Here is a 16,922-nt window from a genome sequence, read left to right as displayed (position 1 = left end):
TTGCATCCTGTTTCTTCTGCACATTCTTTAAGTACATTGGCAGGTTAAAGAAAGTTCAGTGATTCAACTTTGAAAACTGGTGGTTAGAATTTGCATTATGGAGAAAGCAAATCTGAATTCAGGCCAAAACAGAGTTGATACCCTTCTGATGGTGGATATAGAACAGACATTCATTCCTTTCTTGGCTACCTACATAACATTTCATGTTGTTAACAGTAAGATTTTCTGGTTTAGGTGAAGTGGGGTCAGAAGAATGCAGTGAAGTGGCAGAAGACCTTCCTGTCTAATAGTGGAAAACTTCTCCTTTTCCTAATTTTTTTTCACTTGACAAGTCCTACAGGAAAATTCTTTGTAAGAATTAAAAGCAATATGAATCCAGTTGTTGAACCATTCAGCCCACACACATTATCAACAGTGCCTGTTAAGTCTGTTTGGGTCTGTGCATTGCAAGGCCTATGGAGTAGTCCATAACTTGGACAGGAACAGATCACAGTGGGGGGAAAATGACAGTTGCTTGAAGCAGAGCAAGAAGAGATGGTATTAGTAAGCAGAAGATAGTGTTTAAAAGAGTTTCACTTGATAAAATAGACTCTTTTGGCTGAAGATGTACCTCCACGTGTGGACAATCCAGCCTCTGGTTTAAGAGTACTCTTGGATTCCTGTCTAATTGCAGGCTCCCACATAGCAGCATCCACGAGTAATGCTTTGGCTCAAAACAGTCCTATCCTGGCAGATGATGATCTGGACTCACTTACTTGTGCCTTCATCACTTTGGCTGGATTAAAGCAATATGAGACACCTGGGCATGAAGCCTTTAGTGTTTATGAAAATAGCTCATGCAGAAATTGCAGCATATGCTTGTGGTAAATTTTGTTACTGGGAAAACATCAAGCTTACCCTTGATTTTCTGTGCCTAGTTAGCACATAGTTTCTGAATTGCTTTTAGGATCTTAACCCTTATCTTTTAAGTGACACGTATTCTATTCTTAGTAGTGGCCCAGAATAAAATTGGAAAAGAGTAGAGGCCCAGAATGAAATTGGAAAAGAGCAAAACCCTGAAATAGAATCATCTTCTAAAAGATTGCAAGATTTCTCAAGAGTTTATTCTAATCTCAGGTTAACACCTTGAAGATTTTACAAGCACTGGTGTTTTCCTACCTTTCACTCTTACTATACGGCCTTTTTCTATGACTTTGGTTTCTCCAAAAATAGCGTGTAAATTTCTGTTGATGCAAGACATTCTATAGCATGCAAATTCCTTTTCTTTCCTGGAGAGAACAAGTGTGGTGGATGAGTAGCCTAGTTACTACAGTGGAAGAAAGGTACAGTAAAGTATAATATGAAAAGCTGTAGAGCTATAGAGTACTGACAGTAATTGTAACTGGTATTTCAGAGGTAGTAACAGTCTTCCATCCAAAGCAAGTGCAAAACACAAGTATAAGGAGTGTGGACTATTGCCAGCGTTGTACTTGTGATCTGTTACCATTCTGACATCCAGAGACTATTGATAGAAGCTCTAGAAATAACTTGTATTTTCTATTTGCAGACTTGCACTTAGCATGAGGCTAGTCAGATTAGCTCTGGGTGAATGTATTAAAACTGGCATTGAATTCTGTTGTATAAAACTTGGGGGTTTTTTGATAGTAGATTTGAGTCATTAAATGTTTTGTTTTGGGTTTTTTTGATGCATTGCTGAGGTGGCCCATGATGTCCCTTAAGATGGTAGCATCCTAATAAAAGAGAAAGTTTTTGTACTGAGAACTGTGGAACACAATGAAATACCTTCTGAATAGTCAGTCCCCATGGAAATGTGAATTCTGTGGGCATGGAGCTCAGATCACCTAATAATTAAGGATGGGCTCTGTAGAAGGAAGCTAATGCAAACATTTGCAAGGTACAGAAATACTGTTCTCTAAAGTATTGTCTGTGTCTGCCAGGGTTCATATTCTTATATTTCTGAGTATGAACAATTAAAAACATAAGCCAAAAAGCATGGTAAACCTAAATGTCCTCTGCTTTGAAGTACTGAGGGAGCCATGACTTCCTGTAATGGCTTGCTATTTGTGCTCAGTATCTTCCAGGATCTGGCTGAAAGTATATAATCAACAAATGCTTTCCGTATGCTTTCAATAAATTACTGTTAAGATGGAGATAATGAAATCATAATAAAGAACAAAATACATGGTAGGACTGTTGTCACTGTTTTCAAAACAGAAGTGCTAAATCCTGGAAACTTTCAGTTAAACTGAGAAGAAATTCAAATACTTTAAGCTGTGGAAATATGTGGAAAGGGGATCCAAACTTCCAAACTCTTTTCTGTTGCCAGATGCTCTGATTTCAAATGTAGTTAAAGTTGGGAAAAATACGGTGCAAAATATTTTTCACTCTTAACTTTGCCACTTACATCATGGAGGGTTCCTCCCCCTCGCTTCCGTGTTTGTATTTAAGGATAAGTTTAATCTGATGAGCATCTTCGTTGATTTGCTGCTATAGTTCTTGTGGAAAGTTATTTCTCAAAATGGCTACTAAGTAAGGGAAGTAGTGACTTCATTTTCATCGAGAAATAAAGTCTTTGGCTTTTTGACAGTTCTTTCTAAAGGAAGGATTATTTTTTTTTTCGGGTGTAACTTGTTAGATGTCTTTTTATAGTTCAGATTCTTCTGAACTATGGAAAATAATAGGGGAAGGATGAAGAGAGATGACTATTAATAAAGCAAATTGGAGATGCATTCTTTTCTGGACATTAACTTCATTGCATAACTAGGTGATCCAAATTTCCCTCCCTCTCTTCCTCTTCCATTCTTCTTGAACACTCCTTTTTCCTGCACTGAGACTTCACCCATATCTACTCCTCTTTTATTGCAGCTAATCCTGCCCTCTGTGGTACATACTTTTCCTCTTGCTGGGGCTTCTTTGGATAGCATGTGTTTGACTTTACCCTTTCTTACTCCCCTTTTTCTCTTTTGAGACATTGGCACTTTAAGCTGTTGTGGGACAGAAGGATTGTCAGAGTGAAGGTGTTTTTCCTCTCATTAATTTGTTTTGTTTTTTGGTTGTTAGTGGTTGGTTGGGGTTGGTTGTTTTTTTTTTTTGAACTGGAACATGCTTGCTGTTAGATCTCTGGTGATTATCAGTGTCTTATACTAGTCATTATTCCAACCAGATGCCCTGGTTTCTGCTCTCAATTTTTTGTTTTATTTATTTTTCTCCAAAGTCTGAGGTCTAAAATATGTATTGAATCAGGATTACATGCAGCATAAGCAAATGAGTACTGTTGAGCTGAATGATCATTGCAGGTCCTTTCCAACTGCATCTATTCTATTACATTATATTCACATTCTATTCCATTACATTTAACTTGATAACATGTCCTTGTCTAGATGTAAGATTTTGCAAATGTCACCACAAATAGTATTATCATCTGCTTAATGTTTGATTTTTTTTTTTTAAAGTTGTTTGGTGACCTGACCCTAAATGGAGGCACTCCCCACTTTCTGTTCTGACTCTGTATCCTAACACTGCTATGTTTGAAAGAGGATGTACCTGCATCTGATTGAAAGTTAATTGGTATCTTTCTGTAATGTGCTCAAGTGGTTGTTCAGTCAGATCTGTGAAGTGATCTGACTTGCCTGTGGCTACCTGATTTGTGAAGCAGATGAAGTACAGTGTCTGGAGTGTGCACCTCAGCAGGTGATGAGCTTTCAGCTGCAGTACATCTGTAGGCTGACAAAGGCTGATCATGCAACTACAGATTTAGAAAGCAACTTTTGCACAAGATGTAATTTTAAACATTTTAAATTGGCATGGCTATGAAGAGAAACAGTCCTTCCTGAGGACTCTTCATGAGAGAAAACTCTTCCAGACCGCTGTTCTCATTCTCATTTTGACCCTTTCCTTTTCTGACACAGGTGTATGATCGGTTCTCCTTTGACTGCAAATGGCAGTGGAGGGGTAGCATGAGCAACTAGCAGTTGGTTGCAGGAAGCTCCTTCTCCTCCCCCAGAAGCTTATATTGTTTCAACATTCATTCAACCTCTTCTTAAAGAGATGTCCTGTTGATAAGATTACTAAATTGTTTCAGTGCAATTTTGTGCTCTATTCCTGTGCTCTTTTAGAGGCTTGTGGTGTCCACTGTGTTGTGTCACCACAAGAGTTTCTGTACCCATGCAGTGACCTGATCCGGTTTAATACATATTTCAGTAAAAAAGACTGGCTTTAGATGGCTTGCTGTGCAGCACAGATGCTCTTGTACAGGTAAAATGAAAGTGGATAGCTGAGGAAAGAGTTTGGAGTTTGGATAGTTCCAGTGGCCACTGGAAAAATAGGAAAAAAATGCTTATAAAGTTTTAACTTTGTAGCCAGATCGGGGAGCATGATCTAGCTTTGTCCCTTGGCATCCTTCTCTCTTTTACATTCTATTCCCTCTGCCTTGCACCTCAACTCAAAAAAAAAAACCACAAACCCAAAACAATCCCCAAAACCTTACAAAACAAAATCCTGGGCTATTTTTCAGTTGAATCAATTATTTGATTCATTTCAACACAAACATCGGTGATGGTAGGGCATGGCTAAGGGAGTGGTGGTGGGGTACTTGGTTACACTGTAAGGTAATACCTTTCAATCAGGAGGTTGCCACTGTTTCTACAGTAAACAGGCTGATTTCACTGTGTAATTGTTGGCTGTAGCAGGGTTCATATGGAGCCCAGATAAGCTTGTAGCAATGTCTTACTCCTCATTGTGATCTTCCCTGTACTCATCTAGGTGACATATTTGAGATATGAAGGGCTGCATAGTCCCTAAGAACGACAGCATCTTGGAGCAGATGCTGCCTTATTGGACCAATTGGTCTGGCATTTAGGTTGTACTTGGTTTTGTGGATGCCTCTTGAGAAAATGGATTGGCAGTTGTAGGCTGTGTAGTTGTCGGTGGTAGAAATCTGTTTCCACTCTTTCCTAAGATGTCCATATTGAGTTCACAAAATACATGCCTGTATGAGGCTTCAGGAAATACTGGCTGTGGTATGCATATGTAGTGTGAGTGCTCTGAATGTGTGTGTTTCCCAGGACCAGTGGATCTTAAGTATTCATGGTAGGTCCTATTGTGGCACTTACTGTCTAAAGCAAAGTGGCCTATGTGGCCAGAAAGTCCAGGGACTGCAAGTTAAGGAAATCTAAAAAAATGTCTAGCATGATGTGTAGACTGTTAAACTGTGAAAGCTCCTAGGAGAAAGAACTTCTTTCTCTAAGACACTGGAAAACAAACTAAATGCACCTGGATGTGTCCCTTGAGGATGAACTGTATTTTTTATGTGGAGAGGTTTCATTTAATGAAGTCTCATTGCATGCATTCTGTCCCTAGCTGTTGCTGTTGAGTGGTCTGTTTAGTGTTCTGTGGTCTGTAGTGACATGCTTGCTGTACCTAGCAAGCATGCCACTTTTTTAAGAAAGACTCTTAATCTTTATCCCTCTTTACAGGTTTGCAACAGTGAGGTATGACCAGGCATCCAAGAACATTAAAAACCAGTTCATGCATCTGACCAACTACAGTGTCAACAAGAAGAGTGGAGATTATGTCAGGTACTTGGCTGGAAAATGGAACTTGATCTCTAGAGGTTGGGTCAGTTTACCTAAGTTGGTTTAATGCTGATCCATAGAGGTAGACCAGTGGTGTTAATCTGCTTCTTTCTTTTATTTTTAGCTGTGACGATCCTGAAGTAGAGGATTATGGAAACAAGTGGAGCATGAGTGCAATGCTGAGGTACTTAAAACAAGAGGGGAGAGACACTGCAGGTCAGTACAGATCTTGTTCTTTTATTCCTTTGTTGGATCTTAATCATCTCACTAGTGTGAATCCTAAAAAGTCAAGGATGAGCCCCAGTGAGTCCCAATTAGCACCAGAGAAGGGTGGAGGGAAGCATTGTTCCTTATTCTAGCATTAGAGCTGTGCATTTATTCCCTATCCCCAGAGATGAGGCATAACCCCTTCCTTTTTGCAAATAGTATTCTGAGACTTCCTCAGAGTGTGTTTCTTAATGTTTTACCTACATTTCCCGTTTCTTAAGGTCATTCCATTCCTTCTAAAAGCTTCCCTCCCTCTACTGCTCCCATGGCCTGTTCAGTCTGATGAGTGACCAACCTCTGGAGAACTGTGCCAGTCTGAATGACTCTTGGATGTGGTGTCATCTTTCCATGGCTCAGGTTTTTGCTGAGTGTTTTCATTTCAGTCTGTGTTTCATATAAAACAGCTCCCTCTTCCACACCTTTGCCAGGTCTGCTGGGAGTAAATGCATCTGCAGAGCAGAATCCGGGTATATCCTTTAAGGGATAAATTGCCTGTGATACTAAGGCATCAGTTAAACTACTGATAGCAGCTATGGCCCATATTGCAAATGTTGCCAGGGAACACTTAGATGTTGGATAAAGGGGTTTGAATCTGGCTTTCAGATGGCAGTAGGCTTTTTCCTCCATCATGTGTGTGCATGGCTGTCCAATCACTTGCATGATTTGTATGCAGCAAGCCGTGAGCGCATAGTTATTTATATTGATACATTTCCACACCTCACCCCAACCTGAAGTATAAAATGTACCCTCCTAATTATTAAGTGAACTGCTGAGCAATGCAAACAGGTTTCTTTAACTATACATTAAAAGGCTTCTTGCACCTTTCTCTGATGCATCTGATTCTAGTCATAGGGAGGTAGAATGCTGGCTGGAAAATGCTGGCCTTTTCTGGGCTGGCAAGATTTTTGTGCTTTAGAATGTTTATGTGCACTGGGATGTTTCTATGCTGTGTTGGCTTCACTTAGTTGTCTTCTAGTACAGAAATTCACATCTAAATTTGCTTGTATACTCCTTCTGTAATTGTTCAGATCCCTGCATGTCATCATCTGAGCATGAGAAATAGCACTTCTAGGCCTAAAGCAAACTCTCTAGTCAAGTGATTTGTAGTAGATTCTCTTTGAAGTAGGGATTACCTCTGTCTGTGTGGATTTGCTTGTGCTCCTTTGAGGGGTGGGGAAGGCTGTCCTTTCATCCCTACTAACTTTTGAGAGCAGGACTCTAGTATTTGTTCATTCCTTTCTCCTCTCACTTCTCTATTGCTTGTCCTTGAAAACAGAACCTAAGTGTAGTGTTCTTTCTATCGCATGACTCATCCCAAGCCCAGTGTAGAATCCAGGTCTGCATCTAATATCCATCTTTTCTTGTCTTTTCCTCCCTCTGTCTGCTTAGACTCCTGTTCCGGAGCTCTGTTCATAGGCTCATGCGGGAGCTGCAAATGCTTTCTTATTGCAGGTTATCTGTAGGTCAGCAGGACTGGAAGCTGTCACCAGCATATAATTTTGAAAAGATTTATGAACAGCTGCTTTAGAGGAAGGTGCAACATCACAGAACAGTTATTTCATGAAAGTCCACAAGAAAAATTTTTATATCTTGGAGACTATGGTTTATTTAAGCGTTTGTCTCACTAACCCACTCTGGTTTAATCTTTCCTAATCCTCTGAGTGGGCAGTGGTCATACTCCAGCTGACTTGTGCTGATGTATTTGCCATATGTTTCTGCTTACCTGCACTGTACCTATACTCACATTTATCATTCTCATTTGTGAGTATTTTTGCACTAGCATACTTTTGCATGTATCTATATACTTATGCTTGAATGGATTTCTAAACATCATTGCTTTGTCATCCATAGGCTCTTATGTGCTTTGATTCACAAAGGTATCTATCCATATGCGTATTCTCATGCCTTTCTAGATATTATGTTTTACTTCACAATCTGCTTTTTCCTTTTTTTTTCTCCCCTCCTCCCCTCCTTGCAGCACTGATGGCCAACGTGGAGGACCTGATTATCAAGACTGTAGTTTCTGCTGAGCTGTCCATTGCCTCAGCTTGTAAAAGTTTTCTTTCACATCGTGGCAGCTGCTTTGGTAAGGCATTGGGGACATCTTTGTTCATTGCCTCTTGACTACTGTTTGAAACCTCCAGCTTTGTGATGCTAGAGAAATATGCAATTTGTAATTCTAGAAAGCTGGAAACTGTTTTGGTTGTTTTGTTTTGATTTTATTTCTCCTCATTATAGGCCTCTGTGAGGGCAGGGGATGCTAGATCTTAGTTGACCCTGTACCAGTGTCAGTCATCAAAATCTCGTGATAGAAAATGAAGATGGGGTGATGAAAAGGGACTTGAAAGGGAACTGGGGAAGCACTGGGAAGTTGAAGTTACTGACCCACTAGTGCCCTCGCAAAGGGTTGCTGTGGATGATTAAACACACTTTTAGAGCATTTGATGTTTTCAGTTGAGCCACCTGAAACAATGTAGTTCTGCATTTTCCTACGTGCGTCTGAGGATTAGGGAGAGAGGTGAAGCGCGGTGCCTGGAATGATGGTGGTGGTGAATGGTTTGTGCTTGTGCGAGAAGGCCACAGGGTGGCGTCAGAGCCCATTCCTGGCAGGCGCTGGAAGCACAACTATGTGCTGGCAAAGGGATTTGAGAGCTCGCTGGCAGCAGCTGCTGGGACGAGGTCCAGAAAGCAGCGGCTGGTACCACAGTGTGCCTTCTCCCACTTTCCAGTGGCTGCTTCCCAGCCTTCCCTAAAGAGGCCTCCTTCTGCTCATAGCCATCCTTTGCTCATGTGGATACATGCACAAAGATGGAGTCCCAATCAATGCTTAAGCCAAAGACCAAGCTTGGCTTAAGCTATCCGGTGTTTAGGTATCACATAAACTAGATGGGACAGGTAAAGTAAATCCATTTATGTGGTCCTTGCACTGCACTTTAGATATTGACACTTCTGTAGCTTTCAACACTCCTGTATAAATGCTGTTATCTTTGGATATTTGGGGGTGATGAGACAGATCCCAATGTCTTTGTTCCAAGCTGAAGGACCTTGTCATGCATGGAGATTTATGAGTTAAATAATAGTTTCAGTGAAATAGCACTTTATTGGTTACTCCTGAACTATCAACAACTGGATTTAAAAAAAAAAAGCACACCAAAGAAACTTCAACTGCCTCTTTTTTGTCTTCTCCCTTTTCCTCCCTCAGTTGTCTCTCAATTCCTCTGAACTGTGTATATGGAAACTAATGTTCCTCGTGTACTTTCTGCTGGGCCTGGCTCTGAGGTTATCCCACTTCCTGCTGCCTCCCCAGGGCTGCACTAACCACCCTCTTAGATGCTCCCCCACAAATAAACTGTTTTGTTCCATCTATTTCAGTGTAAACATAAATTAAGAGCTTCCCAGGAAAGAGAGCTTAAGTAGGAGCCATACTGCTTCCCTAGGGAGCCTTAGGCATTTCCAGAGCTCAGTACTTTTTGCCACCTTCCCCCACAGTTAAGTGAGGGTCCTTGTCCCAAGGATTTGAACTGTCGTCATGCTGCATGGCTCATTTGTCACCAGTGTTTCTTGTTCTGACACTCTTTGGTTGTGCCACTTTTAACCCTGTTATAAAAAGACACTTTTTCTGGCTGGAGATGTTCAGAATGGCTCAGTGCATAGCTGTTAATGTGAAGGAGAGAACTGGGAATGAAGATTTCAAGGCCAGCATGCAGAGTCTCACAACTCTTTTAGTTTTTCTTTTTTCATTCTGGGTGTGAACAATGAACTGCATGTGTCCCCTGAGAAGGGCCCATCGTTTGAAAAGTATCTCAGACTTCAGAAACCTTTATCTGAGATTCAAATGCAGAGGTGGACCTTGTTTGGAAAACTTCTAAAAAATATAACTGTGTATTCTACTCTAGTTTTTGTAAAGCTGTTTTAGGGAATAAGATTCCTGTACAATTGCCACCTTCTTGCTAAAAATTAAATTATAACTATTATTTGTCTAGATGGGGTTGACCACTTCTCCAACAAGTTAGTGGTTCTTCAGTCCTTTTCCAAGTAGATGTTTTTATGTGTAATGTACTTGTTTTCTAGATTTAAAGGAAAAGAAGTCATTCATGCCTTCTGCATTTTCTAAAATAAGACCAGGGAGATAGTGCGATTTCAGCTACCAATGCTTGCCTAGAAAGTGAGAGTGGTAGGTCAGGATGATTCTTTTTTAATGTCAAAGTGGAGTGCTGCTGACAGTTTGAAAGACTGTAGTGAGTTCCAATTTGGCTATGTAACGTGAGCTGTTTACTGCATTCCAGTAATAACCAGTTTTCAGAAGACTTGGGATGCTCAGTTTTGGTCTTCTGAAGTGCATCACAGGAAGCAGTGCAAGTACTACATGATTTTGTTGCCCTGTTCATGCACTGTTATTAACAAAGTGATCTCAAACCTCTATTTTGTTCTTTGTAATTAGCTAATAATACCTCATGTAAAATTAAGCTCCTAGTAAAGCCTGTCTTAATGAGTAAGTAGCTCCAGAGGAGGGCATCCTGCAGGTCTCCAAACCACTGCATTGTCCTGAAGTTCGTAACCAGTTGAGTTGTTGGTTGCCTCTGGAGCCTTCTTTAAGAGGAAGCTAGATTTTGCACTGACATTGAGGGATGTGATGTCTCAGTGTGAGATCAGGAGGTACAATAGCAATGTGTATACCCAAGCCAATTAAAGACTGCATTGTTCTCCCTCCTGAAGTAAGCACTTCTGGATAGGCTAGAAAAGGCAGTGAGGCCTGCTTTCAGACAGTCTGAAAAATCCCCCTGTAGGATGGTTTAGCAGGGCATGAAATGAAGGCATTTGGGTGCAGCACATATTTTTGCCAGCATCCAGTGTAGTACTGGATTTTCTGCCCTCACTGAAATATGAGCCTGAAGAAGCAATAGATTGAAGTCCCCTGATTTATTCACAGTTCTAGTCAAGCCAGCTGTGACACTGTTGAGCTCTTCTGCAATCAAGAAGGCAGGGTAGGGTAATGGGCATATTGATCCCACCAGAGCAATGAGTTTCTAATTTAGCTGCTTCTGTGTCCTAAGGCCAAATTGGTCAGGCTTATGCTTGTAATCACACCTACGTTAAGATGGTATAGAACAAACAATAAGCTACTGTACTACTTTAGTGGTGCTGACCTGGAGCTAAATGCTTAAAAAAAGTCTTCATTTATATCTAATCACCAGTTTCTCAAGCACCAATTCTGTTGCTGTTCTTTATGAACATTTTATTTTCTTAATAGTAGCAGTTGACCTATTTGGGGGAAGTCTTTTGTAGGATTGAACAATGCTGACCTGTTCCGTAACGACTTTTGCAGGGCACTAAAAATTTGATATTCTTAAGGAATTTCTGTATACACTTGCTTGACATGAGGTAAGTCTCTGTCTAGTGACTTGGGTCAGCCATACATATACTGTGCATATTCCCTATGTTTTTCTGGTTTCTTAGATGACATGTCACAGGAAAGCTGAATAGGGATTCCCTTCCCTTACCTTTTTTTGCAAAGCTTAATTCATTCTATTTTTATAGCCTTACCATCAGTCTTCGCTTTAAAGCTGGTATGTAAAGATGCCATTTGGAATCTGAAAAAGGTTGTCCTTAGAGTCCTCTGGCTATGATCAGATTCAGGAGGCCTGTACCTTTCAAGACAGGTATTGTGATTATCTAATGAGCAAAGTAGGTTTTGTCATGTAACTATATCTTCAAATTTAACAAAACTGTCAGCTGACCTGGAGAGGTAAAATGACTTCAAAGGATAGGTCTTTTAGTCATAGGTACTATAGGAATAGGGGGTCTATCCCTGCACTGATCTTTCTACTCATCACTTCATGGCTCTAAATGGTACCTAACTGATTGTTGGTGATTTAGCACCCAGAGCTCAGCTGAAAGATTCAAGATCCCTGTTGCTGCAGAAGCTTTCTGATTTCTTTAGGAAGCTGTCCTCAGCTTGGTAGCACCAGTTTTCTCTCTCAGGATGCTGGGGCAGACCTAGAAAGAGTTAAATCTTCCAAAAACAGTCATAAAGAAATGACTAGCATTGCCAATTTATCATCAGTGGACTGATGTGTTACCAAAGTCTGAATCAGTCCTGGCTTCTCATTCCATCTTTTACTGCCACTGGTTCTTGTAGTGACATTAAGGTCTTTGGCAGATAGACAAGAACATGAAAATAAGGAACACCAGATTATTCTTGTCTCCTGGTTTTCTTGCAGCTAAACTTCTTGGAGTTTGGGAGCTTAAAATCAGAAGAACTTGGGCTAATAAGGTCAGGAAATATGCTCTCTTTCTCCTTCACCTCATGTACCCATCTCTCTATGGAATCAGCTGACTTTTATTGTGATCTACCCGCTACTACATTTTGTTAATTTAGGCACCTAAGTTTGTGGAGGACCAAGCAGCTGCACATCTACTCTTATATTCCTCTGTGTCATAAGGACATCATAAGATGTCCAGAAATGGTTTCTGGGATATTAACTTCTTTGCTCACTATGATATCACATACTGAGTTGAAAATGTTTCTCTTTCATGGGTGATAATTTATTTACCCAGTAAGATTAGGATTATAAAGGCAGCCCAATTTGCACCAAGACTCCTGTTCTTTGATGTTAGCCTTGAAGGTGGCTTTATTAGCTTTTCTGATTTCAGGGTTGAAGGATGATTCTGAGTCTGATTTTGGTATAGGTGATGGAGCTCAGCTCAACTGTAATCTTCTCTTCACCAAAGAAAGTAGTGGTTTATGTAGAAGGAGAACAAACAAGATGGTGAAAGGTCTTGTTATCGTTTACTTTGGCTGAACACCCTGTGTCCACCGAGACTCTGCCCAACCCCCCCCCCCCGAGGGAGAAGAAGGAGGGAAGGGGGAAAGGAAAAAAAAACTTCCAAAACCGAGGCTGCTGAGAAAGGTGGTTTTATATTTACACAGAGAAGAAAAAGAAGAACTATAAGCACTATACACACAGGGAAAACTAACAATAAAGACTACTTCCCCAGGAGGGGTGTTTTCCTCCTCTGAAAACAGCCGTCTATCCCACGCAACCATCCCAGAAGAGAAGAAGGAAGTTGTTTCCTTCTCGTCTCTTTATATCTGAGCTGACATAACATGGTATGGAATAGCTTATTGGTAAAATATACATCAGGTGACCTATCCTAGTTCCGTTTCCCTCCCAGAGAGGGTTACAAACCCACTACAGGTCCTGAGGACAAGACTGACAAGGAGTGGCTGAGGTCATTTGGCTTGTTGGTCTTGGGAAAGTCTGAGGGATGACCTCAGTGCAGTCTACAGCTTTCTTAAGGAGGGCAGTGGAGGGGGAGGTGTTGATCTGCCCTCTGGTGACCAGTGATAGGACATAAGAAAATGAAATGAAGCTGTGTCAGGGGAAGTTCACATGGGACGTTAGGAAAAGGCTCTTCACTGAGAGGGTGGTCAGTCGCTGGAACAGGCTCCTCAGGGAAGTGATCACAGCACAAACCCTGTCAAAGTTCAAGGAGTGTCTGGATGATGCTCCTAGTCATATGGTTTAGTCTAAGGTAATCCTGCGAGGAGCAGGGAGTTGGACTCAGTGATCCTTATGGGTTCCTTCCAACTTGAATTATTCTGTCTCTATGTATGTACTATGAAGTTAATCCACTTCTGAAGACTTTTATTTGGAATGTGACTAAGTGTCCTTCAGGCTTCAGTAGAAGGAAAGAAAGTTGAAAAGTCATCTTATGAGTGATGGGCTTTCTCTGGTTACCTATAGTGCAGAAAAGTAAGGCAATCACACATTTGGCCAAACTAGTATGACAAACTCTGGCAGACACAGACCGCATCTCATGGTGCAGACAAGAACACCAACATGTGGAATAATTTTGTTCCCTCTTGCTGGGTCCTTTCCTATTATAATAACACTGAGAGATAAAACCTTTATCTGTTAAAGTAAAGCTCTGTAAAAAAAGGGAATTAAGCTGTATTAGTTAGAGAGCAAGGCAAATTCCTGCGCAAGACTACAGCACCAGTACTTTCCCCAAAGCCTTTGGTGTACAGAGTAGAGTCTTCTATTTTATTACTTGATATGACAGTGTGGCCTTTTGCTTATCAAAGCATAAATTATTATGCTGGTCTTCTGTAAGAGTAACAGGAATGATTTGGGACCTGACTGTGATAGCCCCCAACATGTAGATTTGTTCGTGTCCCTGTAACTGAGTTGAAACAGGTACTGTACCATCACTAGGTAAAGGGATGAAGTTCATTTACAAAATACTGTGTAGTCTCTGTAGCGTTAAGTTTGGCAGCATGTTCAGCAAAGCACTATGGCCATCGCTATACTCTTGGAAGTCTTTCTCCCTGACACTGACTGGTTGCTGCTTTGGATGAAATTGTAGCGCAGTTAACTTTTTTAACAACTTCTTTTTTTTTTCTAACACCTTTATTCATGTTGTCTGTAAGCACAGTTTGCAGGATACCTTTATATAAGGACAGAAAAGTAGGAAGGAATAAGGGAAGACTTGAATTTCAGTGGCAAAGGTGTAATTCCTTGCATTAGTAATGTCTGTAAATATACTCCTGCATAAAATCAGATGATCAGGTTTTTATTATAAAACCAGAGTAGTTGCATACTCCGCAAATTTTTTTCACTCTGTTTGTGTCCTTTCATAACTTCAGGTTGTCTCCATTCAGTTGCCAAATATGTACTTTGCAGTAACGCTGCTTTTTTCCCTAGGGAAGAAGCTGCAAACAAAAACCAGAATTACGGTGACCCCCTAGGAATTGAGTTTATTCATTCTATGCGAAATCGTGAAAAACTTGTTTGTGCTACCATGCTATCACTTGTGACTTACTTTCTAGACTTACAGAGAATAACAAATTCTTTGGGGATATTTTGTGAAAGGGAGTACCAGTGTAGTCTTGGACAGGATTATAAACTAAACTTGGAATACATGGAAGTTTATCATAACCAAAAAGCTTGAGACTGTATCTCTAGCCTTCCTCTTAGTCTTAAATTATGTCATTTGCAAAAAAATCTCTGGCTGAACTGTTGCTGTTAGACTTTAGTCTGAAGATAGGCCTTCTTTTGGGAGGATGGGAAGCTCAGTCAGCAATGCCTTCTCTGTGGGGATTAGAGGGGAGAGGCAGGCTGTTCCTGCTGTGTCTTGGCAACAACTGGTACCTCCTGATATAATTCCAGTCTCTTTACCAAACTGCAGCGGTGAAACACATTTTGTGGATTGTAGTAGCGAGAGGAGGGGAGCAAGGGAAGGCACTATGGAAACTTGGTATCTTAGTTTCTTTTGTTCTTCTCTTACAAACAACAGTGGCACTTGGTGGGTAGGTGGGATGTCATGAATGTACTGTTGCCACAGAATGAAGTGTGTTTTTCAGTTATTCTGTTTTCTTTACTCTCTCTGCAGAGGGAAGTGGCAGTCCTGCTTAAGTTGGTAATTGCAGAGGATATACTTTCGATCTTGCTATGCTTCTTGTTCTACCTATGTATTTATTTTTACAAATGATAGTGGAGTTTCACAGTGGAAAGGATACTACTACTTACTTCTGTGTTTAATCTAGGTAGTGTCTTTTCTAAATGTGGAAGAGGGCCAAGGACAAATTTCTGGGTAAACTTCTGACTGTTGAGCACATCTTTGTGCTAAGTCCTATGTGGAACCTGTGAGGCTTGATTCTGTTGCCAGAACATGGATATTGCATACCTCCTGATGCCATGAGGTATCAGAGACATCTGTCTAGGGGTTGTAGATTTGATCTAGAATACGTAAAACTTGGGGCATTATGAAGCGTCAGTGGAGTCTTCTTAGGAGACCGTGAGGCATTGCAGATGACATTAGATGTCTGATGAATTGAGTCAACAGGGATACCCGGAAGAGCTTACTGTCCTACTAAACAAGGCAGACACAAGGGAAAGGAATGTAAAGCTCCAGCAGCGTGGTTAGGGCTAGCTGAGGTCAAGAGGTTTCCCATGTGTATTTGTAAAAGTGGACAGAGTGAGTAACTGGGTGGGAAAGATGGAAGTTTAAAGAGCAAGTGATTGCAAGAGAATTGTGTGGGAGAGGAGGACCAGGTCAGAGGAGCCAAAATGTAGCAAAGGTCCTTTGAGGGGCAAAGGGAGGGAATGGCCAGCAGCAAAAGAAGCAACAGCTAGTCAAAACAAAATGTGCTGCTTCCTGACTGGGGCTGGGAGGTTGTGGATCAGCAGCTGCTAGAGGCCCACTCATTGGCTTCTCTGCCTTGGCCATGAGCTGCCTCTCCACTGGAGTTTTCTATGCCATTAAGAGTCATGGGTCTTCATCAAATCTGAGATTATACTTTGAAATAATGTATTAAAGTCATCAGAAGCCTCCCCTGGTCAAAGTGCTTTGCTAATGTTTACACTTACAGTCCCCACCTCCTCCTTTCCCCTCTACTGCAGCCTTTCCTGTCTGCGGAGCGAGAGAGCCAAATGTAGATTCAGCCTCATTTCTTTGGAGTGAACCAGCTCTTTAACTCTCTGCTGTTTTGCTTCCCACTCAGTGTCTGGCTACAGAGTCTAGAAAAGTGAGCACGCAATGCTCACTCTGCTGCCATTTCTCCCCCTTCCAAGTCCCCCCCACAGCTCATTAACTTCCCGTTATAAGATACATGAGCTTTTGCACAGCTGTCTGCATATGAAGATCTTGTCAAGCAGTCCAACTCCCCAGAGCCAGAATCAATGTCAGGCAGGCAACTAAAGGCCAAGGCCAGAATTCAAGGAAAGCAGTATGGCAAAGAAACTTCCTGCTTTTACTCCAATCACTAGGCAACTGGTGATGGAAATCCTCCTATTCTGCCAGTACCCTTTTCTGTGGTGTTTTGAAAAAAAAAAATTGTCTGAATTGCCCTGGTGATAATTAACTGTGTTTCTTAATGCCGGAAGGGGGAATTGCATAAATGGCAACTTCTGATTTATAGTCATTTTTACATAGCATCCTTCTTGTGACTCTTTCCAAACTAGAGAGAAAGTGTGTATAGAGTGAAATAGTAAAATCAGTCTTGGAATGGGAAGCTGGCTTCAGTCTGACCCGTGTAGAGCAGAACACATCTAGCAGATATAATATGTTGTAGAATCT

General features: G+C 41.1%; 1 protein-coding gene across 12 annotated transcripts in view; it reads left to right on the top strand.

Annotated features, from left to right (window-relative positions):
- Nucleotides 1-16,922, top strand: part of TTLL5 (tubulin tyrosine ligase like 5) — a 137,319-nt gene that overhangs the window by 19,708 nt on the left and 100,689 nt on the right. For 11 of the 12 annotated variants that reach the window (XR_007907607.1, XR_007907608.1, XR_007907609.1 and 8 more), the window contains 3 exons: nt 5,475-5,576; nt 5,698-5,789; nt 7,819-7,926. Coding sequence is in view for 8 of the 12 variants with exons in the window: in XM_051806737.1 (XP_051662697.1) it covers nt 5,475-5,576; nt 5,698-5,789; nt 7,819-7,926 (302 nt within the window). In the remaining 4 variants the exon portion in view is untranslated. The remainder of the gene's footprint in view (nt 1-5,474; nt 5,577-5,697; nt 5,790-7,818; nt 7,927-16,922) is intronic. The other variant, XM_051806739.1, reaches the window with a different exon arrangement.

Source organism: Manacus candei, unplaced genomic scaffold (assembly GCF_025592945.1).
Source record: "Manacus candei isolate 608988 ecotype Guabito, Panama unplaced genomic scaffold, ASM2559294v1 h1tg000067l, whole genome shotgun sequence".
Taxonomy (NCBI): Eukaryota; Metazoa; Chordata; class Aves; order Passeriformes; family Pipridae; genus Manacus; species Manacus candei.
The sequence above is the reverse complement of the archived record's forward strand: the minus strand, read 5'-3'. Positions and strand labels throughout refer to the sequence as shown.